This window comes from Fistularia commersonii, chromosome 36 (assembly GCF_037954325.1).
Source record: "Fistularia commersonii isolate RoL2024-O1a breed Wild chromosome 36, RoL_Fcom_v1.0, whole genome shotgun sequence".
Classification (NCBI taxonomy): domain Eukaryota; kingdom Metazoa; phylum Chordata; class Actinopteri; order Syngnathiformes; family Fistulariidae; genus Fistularia; species Fistularia commersonii.
Genome location: NC_141319.1, coordinates 1,804,295 through 1,817,578, shown reverse-complemented (window position 1 = coordinate 1,817,578; position 13,284 = coordinate 1,804,295). Strand labels below are relative to the sequence as shown.

The following is a 13,284-nucleotide window of genomic DNA, read 5'->3' as shown; positions in this document are numbered from 1 at the left end:
TCCCGGGGGCTACGTTAAGATTGAGGGTGAGAGCGGTTAAATTGGTCGCGTTCTGTGCTCTCTGGAGGAAAAGACGGCGCCGCGGTGGAAGGACGAGCGTGTGAATGAAGACGGAGGCAGTAAAAACCGGCAGCGCATCCATCACAGATGTTTCTCCGCTCCAGTCGATCATCACTTCGACATCCTTCACATTATCTGCCGCAGCTGTTTCACGCTCAGCTGACTGATATTCATCCCGCTGATGGTGGCGACAAGCGGGTCGGGCGGCCTTCAGTCAGGCCGTCCTCTCCGCCTCATGAATGATTCAGGAGGCCGGCGACGCCCGGCGTTTCATCAACGTCCAATTATCGCACACGGTAGACGTATCGCCCCCTGCTGCAAGATTGTTTGCGCGTTTCTCACCAGGGTTCCAGCGCCGCCGCCTGATTCCCGTCCCCCTCCCCGACCCGTCCACTCTGACCAGGAAGGCCGGGGGGCAGTGGGTGGACCGGCCCCCGCCGGGCGGCTCCTTGAAGGACGCTTTTGAGATAAAAGTGTACGAGATCGACGACGTGCAGCGGCTGCAGCGACGTCGGGATGCGGATGCCGAGGTGACGATTCCAAAAATGATATTATTCGGTCCAAAGTGGATTTTCGCGTCCTTGGATTTTGATCATTTTTTACTTTTTTTTTTCTTCGTTTTTGACGTTCGCAGCCTTTTCAGGACGTCGAGAAGGTGAGCTTTCACATCCGCACCGTCTCCGTCCAAATGCCATCACCTTGACAGCCCACGGAAAAGTTCAGCCGTCAGACCGTCCTTCCTTTGAACGCCAGGATCAATCGTCCTGCAGCTGAAGGCGGCATATCAGCACTTATTCTACCCGTGTGTGTGTGTGTGTGTGTGTGTGTGTGTGTACGCTACAGGGTCTGCTATACTTCAATGCTCGGCTCAGGATGCTGGAGAGAAGGCAGCAGCAGATCCAGGAGCTGAAGGCGGAGCACGAGTGTCTGCAGGAAGAGCTGAAGGAGGCCAAGAGGATGCTGATGCTGGAGCCGGACAGGTGGAGCGGAGAGTGTGAGTCTGCACCTTTGCATGCAGGACGAACGCTTCCTACTCACCTGGAATTTTCCCCAGGCTGAGAGGTTCTTAAACAACAGAAGACAAATTGGACAACCAAGTTATAGCGCAATGTTGCTTTTTATAAGAGGGAAAAAGCAGAATCCAGAGTTCTTTAGGAAGTTTGCACCCAAATCTGTCCAGTGGAAGGGGCGGGTCGGGGCAGATTTATAGTCCTTGGACGTCCTCTGAGTCAGGTGTCCGAGGGGGCATTCTTCTTCTTCTTCTTCTTCTTCTTCTTCTTCTTCTTCTTCTTCTTCTTCTTCTTCTTCTTCTTCTTCTTCTACAGCCATTCGCATTCTTTTCTCCTTCTATGGCAGGGGTCAGGAACCTTTTTGACTGGGAGAGCCATAAAAGACAAATGTTTCTAAATATATTTCATTGAGAGCCATATGGTATTTTTAAAATAAATAATAAATAATTTTAATAATAATAATAATAATAATTTTAATATGATTTTAATCATTGTAATAATACATTTTAATAATAAATTAAATATGTCTTACTTCTAATGCGACCTCTGGTGCTGCATGGTTTTGTCCAAAATGCCGCTTTACATTTGACCGTTTCATCGATGCAATTTTATCATTGCATCTTAAATATACCGCAGATCCTGCTCTCTCCACAAATGCAAATTCCTCTTTCCACGCAGCCCAGAATGTGATCATCGTCTTTTTTTCTTTTCGCCATCTTTTCCGTTACAAGGGTTGAAGCGGATAAACTAGTTGGCTATCTAATAAATTTCATTTGATGACCCGGATGTGCTCAGAAGCCATCGATTCCCTGCCCGACCAACGGGTGACCTATGAATCTATCTTCAAAACTAATTTCTGTTTACTTTAAAATGACACAGTATTATGAGGAAATATCACAAGCCGTGACATTATCTTGCGTGCAGCTGGGTACAAGACTTTTTCAAAACAATCTGCAGTTTCTTCTTCGTATGTACTCCGCATGTCACAAGTCAAGATATGCACGTAATGATTCAGCTGTCCATCGGTAAATAATTGTCCATTACATAGGAAAGGAGAAGACATTCAAATAAGAAATACGAATGAGGCAGTAAATAATTTTCCATTACATACGTCATGAAGGAAGATATTCGAGTGAGAAATGAAAACAATTCAATTTAGCAGTATGTCATTTTCTCAATACATCACCCAAATCACTTTGGACTGACATGGTGTGTGTGTGTGTGTGTGTGTGTGTGTGTGTGTGTGTGTGTGTGTCCAGTCGATGTAGATCAGGAGTTGGACCAGGAGTCCCAGGACTACCTTGAGGCTCTGGCTCAGGTCACCGCCGACCTGCAAGACCGCGTGGACCTCTGCAAGGCCCGCGTCATGATGGAGACTTGCTTCGACATCGCCACGGCGACCAGCGGACAGCGGGGGGCGCCACTGTGACGGAGCGGGCCGACGGATCGGATTGCAGAGAAAGAACACGTGCCTTTAGATTCACAATCTTTGATTTCCTCTGCTTTTATCAGGAATTTTTTTCTCCTGTGACTGAACTACCTGTTTGAAGGGTTAATTTTCAAAATCACGTTAAAGCCACTTTTTTTTATTTATTCAAAATTAGGAATTAAACTAAAGGGGAAAAACAGTGAAATCAATAACATGTCTAAAGTAATAGATCAGTTAATTGAATTTGTATTTTTTCTAAACTTTGTATCGTTTTTTTGTAATATAATCCATAGGTGAACACATTTTTTTAAATATTTATTTCATTTCTGTATTTACATTATGTTGCTGCAATATTTAGTAATATTCCTTTTGAATTAGAAAAAAAAAATGAAACAATTACTAAACATTTTTTAAGTTATCTTTTTATTATTTATTGTCTTTTAAATATTCATAAGCAATCTTTTTTCAATAAAATGAAGTAAATGTCATGAAAAACAACAGAATTCATTTTTGTTGGAATTTATCTAAATATTTTTAATATTTTTTGATAAAAAAAATTCTTGAATATAAAATGATTTAATGTATTGTCTTTTTTACATGCTGTTTCATAAATATATTTTAAAAATCCCATAAAATAAAACAAAATAGCGGTTGTAAATATTTATTTGCCAGAATTTAGACTTTTTTTTTTAAATATCAAGGGCATTTTTGATTTTACTGAAATTTATTCAATCTATTTCTTATTTTTATCTTTATTGATTGTTTGTCCCGTTTACAGATGGCTTATACTTGTTTTTGAATATTAACTCTTCACCTCAATACTTTGATTTATGCAATATGTGACTCATTCACATCCACATTTAGTAACTTTTTCAAACTTTTCCGCGTTCAACAAGTCCTTGGAGTCACTCGAGGGTGTTTCTCTAAATAAGCTGTTTCCCCTCAAACTTTACAATGACGTTTCCTTTCTTCATTTTTTTTCATTTTATCGGCTGAAACGCGGCGAGTTACAGCAAAGGAAGGCATCTTTTATACAATATGTAAGTTAATGTCTGTGTCACAGGGTGGCTTAATAGTTAATATTATTTTGTACTTTTTTGTGCAATAATTAGAAATATTAGTTTTTAGGTTATGTTTGTATGTATGCTGTTGATTTCAAAGATTTAAAAAACAAAACAGTCCTGGGTCAATCTTTTTTTACCATCCCACTTATCCATCTATGCATTCATTTTTTTAGGCACAATATCCATTTTCTATAAAAAAAAATGTATATGCTTTTTACAAAATATCTGCAATAGAAAAAAAAATATTACGACAATTTTGAGTCTCCGATTGACCTTCGGCTGAGATCATTTTATTTACATTTTCTCCTCCTTTTCGCTTTAGGTTTGAGCCAATATTTCAAATTATTGCACAATTATAGATATTATTTATTGAGGGTTTATATCAAATTATCATAACATCTATATTGCATCTGTTTCTCCCAAAGTAGGATCTTTTTTCCTTCTCTTAAGTCCAATTGATTGAGTTTTTTAAAGGTACTGTTTCTTCTAGATCATATCAGACAAGACCTCTGGCTTCCAACTTTCTCACTTAATTCTGCAAAAAACATTCCAGATGAAACTCCCACATATATGTATAGACATACATATATATATATATATATATATATATATATATATATATATATTCAAATATCAAGAAAAATTACCCTCTTTAAATTCTTTTTGTTGACTTGACGGATCCCGAACAGGAAGCTCTCCAATTCCAAATCTTCCAATTTTTAGATTGCTGGGTTTCTCTTTACTTTGTTTCGTTTATCAGTGGGTTGTACGAAAAAACAAAAAAACAAAGAAAATAGCAGAAAACAAGTAAATCTGCAAAGTTAATGATATGAAAAAAGTATTTAAGAAACTGTTGTCGAGACTCAGAGTGTATTTATTTTCTGGAAATTAAATAGCCCAGATGTTGCCGTCTCCATGGAAACACTCAGGCTGATTGAAAGTTTCTGCATGAGAAGTTTTTTCGTTGGTGTAGTGCTGTTGTTGCTTATGTTTTTGTTTGGCCAGAAGAGAAACTGACCTTTGACCATCCATTTCTATTTGTTTTTCTACTGTACAGTTTTATAATTGTTTGTAAAGAAAAAGACGAGGAAGGCGAGCAGAAACACGAAGGACGGCGAAAATAAAAGAGTCTCTGTGGCTAAAAAGTGTCTCATTTGCTGGTTATTTTCCAGTAATTTCTCAATCTCTCTATCCTTCCCTATTCACTACCTCACCTATTCATGTCATTTTTTTGTCTTGCTATCTTCTGTCGTCTGCCTTTCTATTTATATTTATATCTATATTTGTATTTATATCTATGTTCATATTTATTTCCTTTTTTGACATTATAACTGTTACGCTGCTGTGACAAAGGAATTTCCCCTGTGTGGATCAATAAAGTTTATCTTATTCTAATATTATTATTAATTTTACCTGCAGCACCCCTGCTGGACATTTATGGAATCACCTGTGGAACCCAGTATCTGATTTGGAAATTATATGAAGTTTATAATTCATTCATTCATTCATAATCTATATCACTTATCATGCACATAGAGTGCCAATCATGTTAGATTTTGTTAGAAATTTTTGTGAGGTGTCTCTCACTCTCTCTCTCACACTCTTTTACAAGAAGGGTCTCCCTGTTGTCAAGGCAACCAGGATGAAGTGTATTTCTATTAAGTCATTAGTGCTCCGGTGGAGGAGGTGCAGGACGGAACCCATCCTCCTCATCATCCTTGTCTCTTTGGCGTATGTCAGGGGACCAGCGCCATGGCAACGCTCACCGTCAATCTCTTGTCAGGGCCAACAGACATAAAGACGCACACAGCTCTTTCACAATAAAAGCTCTTTACAAATAGCGTTTTAAGGGCAAAGTAAAAGCTCAGGGTTTAATCAAAAGCAGGGGTGGGCAAACTTTTTGGCCGCATTGACTTTTAAAATTTGACAGACGGACCGGGTCACTACAAGATACGATACATATAAAAAAAAAAAAAAAAACATTTGTTGACAGTACATATCAGACTCGTCTGACATTTGCTTTGAAAATAAAACCAGCTCGGTTTTGAAGGCTCTGACGTTTGCTTGCATTTCATGCACAAACCGGTTCTTCCCTCATAGCTTCACGTGCAGCTCATTCATCTGTATCAGTATGTCCACAGTAAAGGCTAAATCACAAAGACAATCTTTGTCATTCAGCTCAGGAAAATTTTCAAGTAGCTCCAAAAATGAAATAAGCTCCTGTTTGAGCTCCCACATTCATTGATCCGATCATTCACTCATTCACATCAAGTTTGAATTCTGTACTAATCTTTGGCGGGCCGGATTAAAAAGACCAACGGGCCAGATGTGGCCCACGAGCCGTAGTTTGCCCACCCCTGATCAAAATAGAAACTCCAACATCTCAATTGAGGAACATTCTGATCATCAGAACTGGAAGGGCTAAGAACAGCGTCGATAGAGGGACGAGTTAAAAGCAAAATGAGAAGTAAGAGAGAGGTCATTGGTACGGATGTCAGTTTTGGTTCTCGCAGGGAGCAGATGGTGGAAACTCTGGAGAGGTGGAAGGGAGGGGGTCGAAGGTGGGATCGGTTGAACGAGAGGGAACCGAGTGGAACGGTGAAGCTGCAGGGAGTGGAGATAAAGAAGGAGAGTGTGGAGACGATGTGAAGAAGCGCGTTCAAGCAGGTCGGGACGAGTGGCGAAAAGTGTCCTTGAGGATCGGCCGTGTTGTTTGGTCGGAAACAGTGTCAGGAAGCAGAGCTGGCGGCAGAAGAGGTGAAAATGATAAGGTTCCCATTTGGGAAGTGAGGGGGACGGAAGAAGGCGTGAGTCCATGTCATGACGCGTCGTCCCCAGAGGGACATTCTGGAGATAAAGTCAGACCGAAAGGGTTCGGACATGTAAGTTAGTTGGTTTGAGAGAGGACAGTGCAGAGGAGAGGGTTAGATGGAGTCAAACGCAAAGAAGAAGGAGTTAGAAGAAACCTTCAGCCAATGTTCCCTCCAACTCGTAGTCGTCTCTTTAACGAAACAGTCTAATCCAAACGTGTCGGGTGAAAAAATGACAGAAATAACAAATAACTACAACATCAGCCCGAAGTTCTGTAAAAATACAAAAGAAAGAAAACCGAAAACAGCCTCCCGAGCGCCGGCCCTGTCCCTCGGCTCACGAGTCCAACCTGGATTTACTTGCCGTTTCTTAAATTGCTTGCGTCGGTCGTTTCCCTTCGCAGCTTCGTTTGTCATGATGGCGACCGACCTTGGACCTCGTGCTGCGTCAGCTGACCAGCTGCTCGCTCCATTTTACTTCTCTCCGCTCGAACGACCATCTGACACACGGGACCCTCGGGGGAGGCGGGGAATCAGCCGTCCACACCCTCAGGTGCCGTGTTTCATGAAGCTGGACGTTCAGATACGAAGACTATTATATTGTGTATTAAGAGGAAATGATCTCCAGTCCCGCAGAGATTTATCTGGAAACTAAAAGGTTTGACCTTCAAACTGGTTGTCAGTTTCTTTCAGTGATCTAAAATCAAAGATATTGCAGGAATGGACAAAAAATTGTGTGTGTGTGTGTGTGTGTGTGTGTGTGTGTGTGTGTGTGTGTGGGAGGGTGTATATATGTCAGTAAGTGCACACACTTTCTATTAGTTGTTATTCACACTTTCTATTAGTGGTTATTCAAATAAAAGTGTTCACAAAAGATATAACTATGATAATGGTATTGGCAGAATATATTTTGCTGTCTTAAAAGAAAAATGATAATCAATTTAATGAACTAATAAGAGAATAAATAAATTAATTGTTAAAAATAAATGAATAGATAAATGAACCTGTCCCACCCGAATTAGACTGAAATGTCAGGTTGAATATTTCTCTCTACCTTTGCTGTATCAACAGTCTATCTTTAGCTGGGCAATTATTTAGGCTTATCTAATTTGAATGCACAGGCCAAGTCGGTATTATGTAAATTGAAAAAAATTAAAAAATTAAAAATTACATATTTACATTTTTTGGCATTTTATTTTCAACTTTAAAATCATTCATGATCATATTACTTTGGATCTTCGGTTATTGAATTGCAATTTTTGTATGTCGCTTTGGATAGAAGTGTCTGCTAAATGACTGTAATGTAATGTGATCATATAAATGTACCAACATTATTTTATATGTAATTATCCATACAAAATTAAAATAAAGGAAAAAGATAAGGAATTTCTGAATTCAATATTGATTGAAATACTTATTAAATTAAAATATTCAAAGAATATAGTTTGGCGGCCCGGATAAAAACACGAAACAGGTCGGATGAGGCGAGCTGGCCGTACAATTCCCAGGTCTGTTCTTTAGGGTTAAAGCGCCCTCTAGTTGTAATTGTGATTCATGGCATTATTATGCAAAAATCTGCAAAAAAAAAAATGGCTTGAAGAGAGATTTGGAAAAAAACGATCTAATCTGAGCCGGAAATTTTGGAAAAATAACTTAAGTATATTACTAGAGAAAGAGAAAATTGATTTTTAAAACTTGAAAAAAAAACCAACTCAAAATCCAAAACAAAAAAAAATTAAACAATTAACCAAAGAGCCCTAAATAATATTGATAGTTCAAATGTTGCTTTTTTTCATTATTGATCACTACTATTTTCCCATGACACAAGAATTTCTATCTAATTTAAGTTGAAGAATTGCAGCAGGAAACGAGACTGTAATTCTTGACCACTAGATGTCGCAATTTGAAAGTAAATTCATTCATTTTGAAAGTTATTCATTTCAGGAAAGTGGGTGAGTTAATATTCGAAAAAATATCTTAAAAACTGACAGTCAATCATTTTTTTTAAATCCAACAGCCAGTTCAAAATGAACAACATTTTTGAAGTAAATTATCTCGATTAGAAAATTAAGAATTCAGTAATTACCCACATATAAATGAGTAAAATTTGAAAATACAAACACAAATTCCGTGTATATTATCATTAAAGATTTAATTTTGTAAATATTTAAGTCGTCTTATAATGTTCATAACTATGTTTATGACGTCACTTCCTTTTATTATTTTCTATTAATACAACATAAATTTCTCTTCCCATCAATGGTCTTTTAAGCAACCTATCATTTCTTAAAAATGTCCTCGTGGCTTTATTTTATTTTATTTTTTAATTAATTCCGAAAGAGAACATAGTTAAAAAGTTAAAAATATTTAAAAAGAGTAAGCAACCAAATGTCATCACTGGGATATTAAATCCCAATGACCCTGGAAAAGCAAAATAGTCTGATATCAAAACGAAAATAATAATAATATAATGATAATAAGACAAGACTCCACTGATAAATACATTTTATTTATTGAATAGATGGGCTAATTCTTAATTAATCTCCACATTTTGGAGACACAACAATACAGATAATGACTAAGTAATAATGCAGATAGTAGCAGTAGTAACACTACTATCAGTAGTAGCAGTCGCAGTAGTAGTGGTCGTAGTAGTATTAGTATTAATACTATTCGTAGTACTGTGTCCTGTGAATGTGAAATGACTTTATTGATCCGGTCGTTGAATATCGGACCCGAGATTCGGTTCCACCCGGATTCCTGGACGAACGGACGTTTTGTTTGTCTGGACCCGTAAACGCTCGGTAACAAAAGAATCGATTCTTCTCCCTCCCCGGTGCTTCCCGTCGCCCGCCTGCGGAGTCAGAGGGGCGTCAACGGAGGAAGCGGCCGGTAAGACGGAGGACCGCAGCCTTTGTCCACCGGGAACCCCGGGAGAACGGATGGAGACGTTGACCGGAGGAGAAGTGAAGGAGAGGAGGGAGGAGAAAGACGAACTTGATGCAACAGTCGGAATCGAAGGGGAGAAAAAAGGGGCGTTTCCGCGGCGAGCGTCCGGACCGCCGGCCGCCGCAGCGGATCCGATGGAGGCCGGTTCCGGTAACGGAGATGCCACGGAGATCACCGCCGAGAACTGTTACCGGATCCTGACGCAGGCGAAGACCGCGGGCGCGGGACGCGTCCGGGAGCGGGACCGGGCGTACCGGTTCATGAGCGACCACTACCTGGAGGTGCTCCGGAGCCCCGCCGTGTTCGGCCGGTTGACGGCGGGGGAACGGGAGCTGATCCTGGCGCGGAGGATGGAGGGCGCGGAGCGGCTGGCGGTGGCGGAGAGCGGCGACGCGCCGGAGCCCGGCAGCCGGCGACGGGTGTTCTGTCTGGACCCGGCGAGCCGCCGGTGGGAGGTGCTCACCGCCTTACCGGAGGACGTCCCCGCTAAGGGCTACGGGATGTGCACGATGTTCAACTACCTGTTCGTGGCGGGGGGGATCGGCGGCTCCGAGGCGTCGGCGCGGGTTTTCTGCTTCAACCCGCGCACCGGCGCCTGGAGCCGGATGCGTCCGCTGACGCAGCCGCGCTGTCAGCTCAAGTTGGTGGCCATGGACGGCTGCTTGTACGCCGTGGGTGGGGAGTGTCTGCTGGCCGTGGAGCGCTACGACCCGCGGGCGGACCGGTGGGCCCCCGTGGCCCCGCTGCCGAGGGGCTCCTTCGCCGTGGCGCACGAAGCGACCTCCTCCGGCGGGGAGCTGTTCGTCTCCGGCGGCTCGCTCTTCTACCGGCTGCTGCGCTACGACTCCCGGCGGGACGAGTGGGAGGAGTGTCCGTTCAACGAGAGCCGGCGCCGGTCCGCGGACATGGTCGCGCACCGCGGCTCCGTGTACCGCTTCGACGTGGAGCGGGAGCGCGCCGGCGTGAGCGTGTACAAGTACAGCACGGTGGTGAAGGCGTGGCACGCCGGCGCGTTTTTCCCGCTGGACGAGCCGCTGCCGTTCAGGTGCGCGGTGCTCGGCGACCGGATCTTCTGCGTCAACCGGAGCTACGCGTTGCAATTCGAGGTGCGCGACGACCGCGAAGGCTTCCTGCCCGAGGCGCTGCGGCCCCCGGCCGGCGTCCGCGGGACCCTGGTGCCCTTCGTGCTCACCTTGGCCCGGGGGGACGCGCTCGATCCCCCCGATTTAACACCGGATAAAGCCGAGATTTGCAACGGACCGGTCCTTATCTCCTCTGGTGCCAAAACAACATAGGATGCCACATATGCTTTTATTCTTTCGTATCATTTTAGAGCTGCAATCGTTTGGTATCATTTTGTATTATTTTACCCCGACGTATATACATACGCACACACACATATATAGATTTTGAATATATACACACATACATACATACATGCATACATACACATACACACACATATATATATAGGTGTGTGTGTGTGTGTGTGTGTGTGTGAATGTATACATACATATATACATGGATACACTCACACGCACACACACACACACATACCGGTATATACATACATGCATACATACACATACATGCACATATACACACACACACACACACATATATATATATATATGTGTGTGTGTGTGAATGTATACATACATATATACTTGCATACACATTCACTCACACACACACACATATAGATTTGAAATATATACACACATACATATATGCATACACACACATACACACACACACGCACACACACACACACACGCGCAAACAGACACGCACACCCACACACACACACACACACACACGCACACACACACATATGTATATCTAAGGTTCCTGGTTCAAATCCAACCGGGCCTTTTCTTCTGTGTGGAGGTTGAATGTTTCCCCTGTGAGTTTTCCTCTCACCATCCAATAACACACAATAAATTCATTGGAGACCCTAAATTATTCCAGACATGTGAAAGAGAGGATGACTGTTGTATGTTTCTATGTTCGGCCCTGTGACTAAGAGTGCAGGATAAGTGCTATAGAGGATGAATCAGTGAATGAATGAATTAATATTCCTTTCCTCCTTTTTTGTCCTCACTTTAGTTGTCAGTGATTGTAGGATGATGTCTCAAGATTTTCACATTTTCGGTTATTCTCATGGTGCTTTAACACAAAGTAACTTTGTGTCAAACACCTAATTTCTCAATTAGTTGTTTGACCTAAAAACTCACCTAAAGACCCGACTGCCTCCAGCATCTCTTTGCCTGCTTGTTGCTTGTTCAAGTTCAGCAGTTGCTTGAATCCAAATCTGAGATTATCTCTGAGAGCAAAAGATTTAAATAAGCCGCTGAATGAAAGTTGTAATGTCTGTCGGATGTTGTAATATCTGGTGTCCAATGGAGGCTTTACGCTAGCCAATCCCAGCGTGAGGATCAGACAGAGGAGTCTCTGATTGGACGACAGTAGGGGCTGCTTTTCAGGTGAGAGAAGGATGAGTCTGGGTGGAGAGGCAAGGACACCAGAGGTGGAGGTCTCGACCTCCGACCCCAAACAGACACCTTTGGGACAGACTTACAGGTGTTCTTCTGGATGAAAAGCTGGAGCACAGATTCACAGATACGTTCTGTCACCTGGAAAATTCGGAATGAGACATTTTCAAAGCTGCCTTAGGTTTAATGGACAAGTGTACTAATACTTTTGTCCAAATACTGTGTATTATGTTTGTGTATACACACACACACACACACACACACACACACACACACACACACACATATATATGTGCAAACTCATATACTGTTGTGCATATACTTGTTGTCAATATTACATTATTATTACCTCCAGACTGAGTGTGGAGCACTCCTCTTTCAATCCTTGAAGGTGAGTGGCTGCTGGCATCTGTGAAATGTCTGTTCTCCGACTTCTCTTTAATTAATGAAAAAATGGACAAGGACAAAACAGTAAAAGAAGGAAAATGTTTGTGAGAAAAAAAAATATTTGTACAACTAACTGGAAAATCTTCACTCGGGCGAGACAGGGTTTTTTCCTCACACCAATTATTTGGGGAAAAAACTGTTCTTTTTATGTGGCAAAACTTTATAGAAGATAAAAGAACCAGAATTTTGGTGGGGAAAAAGGCATTTATTCACAATGTTTCGTAAAAGTGCAAAGAATAATCAGATCAATGAGAGAAGATTACTCTATATATCAAAATGAAGAACTTACAAATAATTCATCACAGAAGAAAGTTTAAAAATAGTTGAAAAAAAACACAATTGCATCAAAAAGAAATAAAGTAAAAACCAAAACAAGATAAAAGTTGCACATAAAATCATAGATCAATGATGAGAAGATAATTCCTGAAATTATAAAAATAGCATCACTATAATTATCTCTCAGTGAAAAAAAAGAAACGACTGCTGAAAAAAAAAAAGTTTGTTGATGATTTGAAGTAAACAAATTATTAAATTCATCAGAAATGTCAAGACTTTTTTTCACAAGTTATGAAGTGAACATGGGGTCGAATGACTTTAAATGAGATTTATGTCTCTGGGTGTTTTACATGAACTGCAATTTGTTGTTACACAAGCCGGAAAGAGGCGTCCTGACCTTAACTTTGCAAAATGTTGCTGGTAGCAGATTTGGATTCATGGCTGATTTTAAAGTTTCATAGACATATAGCTGGAGTAAATCCGCCATTGTCTCATGCTGAACAAATGTGTAAACTAAATTTTAACCTCAGACAGACAGCACGCGTCTGCAGTGGCGTCCCACACGGTTCTATCATGGATCCTACTCCTTTTTGCATGGCTGCAGTTAAAAGAGTGTTTCCATGAAAAATCCCATAATGTGCAGTCGTTTGTGTCGCAAGCAATGCACTTAGCTCTCCTTTGCGGGTGGAGAGATGTCATAGCTGCGTGTTATCTCCATTTTATTTTTGTAAGAAATTAATATTG

The 13,284-nt window shown here is 41.4% G+C and overlaps 2 protein-coding genes across 2 annotated transcripts in view; both read left to right on the top strand.

Annotated features, from left to right (window-relative positions):
- LOC147213301 (kinesin-like protein KIF26A) overlaps positions 1 to 2,792 on the top strand; it is a 32,251-nt gene extending 29,459 nt beyond the window's left edge. Inside the window, exons 13-16 of the mRNA XM_086143022.1 lie at positions 406 to 590; positions 695 to 715; positions 904 to 1,054; positions 2,330 to 2,792. Of these exons, the coding sequence (XP_085999148.1) occupies positions 406 to 590; positions 695 to 715; positions 904 to 1,054; positions 2,330 to 2,499 (527 nt within the window). The 3' untranslated portion in view covers positions 2,500 to 2,792. The remainder of the gene's footprint in view (positions 1 to 405; positions 591 to 694; positions 716 to 903; positions 1,055 to 2,329) is intronic.
- Positions 2,793 to 9,311: 6,519 nt separating this feature from the next.
- LOC147213300 (kelch repeat and BTB domain-containing protein 11-like) lies at positions 9,312 to 10,818 on the top strand. Its single transcript, XM_086143192.1, has one exon. The coding sequence runs from the start codon at positions 9,316 to 9,318 to the stop codon at positions 10,615 to 10,617; it is 1,302 nt and encodes a 433-aa protein (XP_085999318.1). The 5' UTR covers positions 9,312 to 9,315; the 3' UTR covers positions 10,618 to 10,818.
- The last annotated feature ends 2,466 nt before the right edge of the window (positions 10,819 to 13,284 follow it).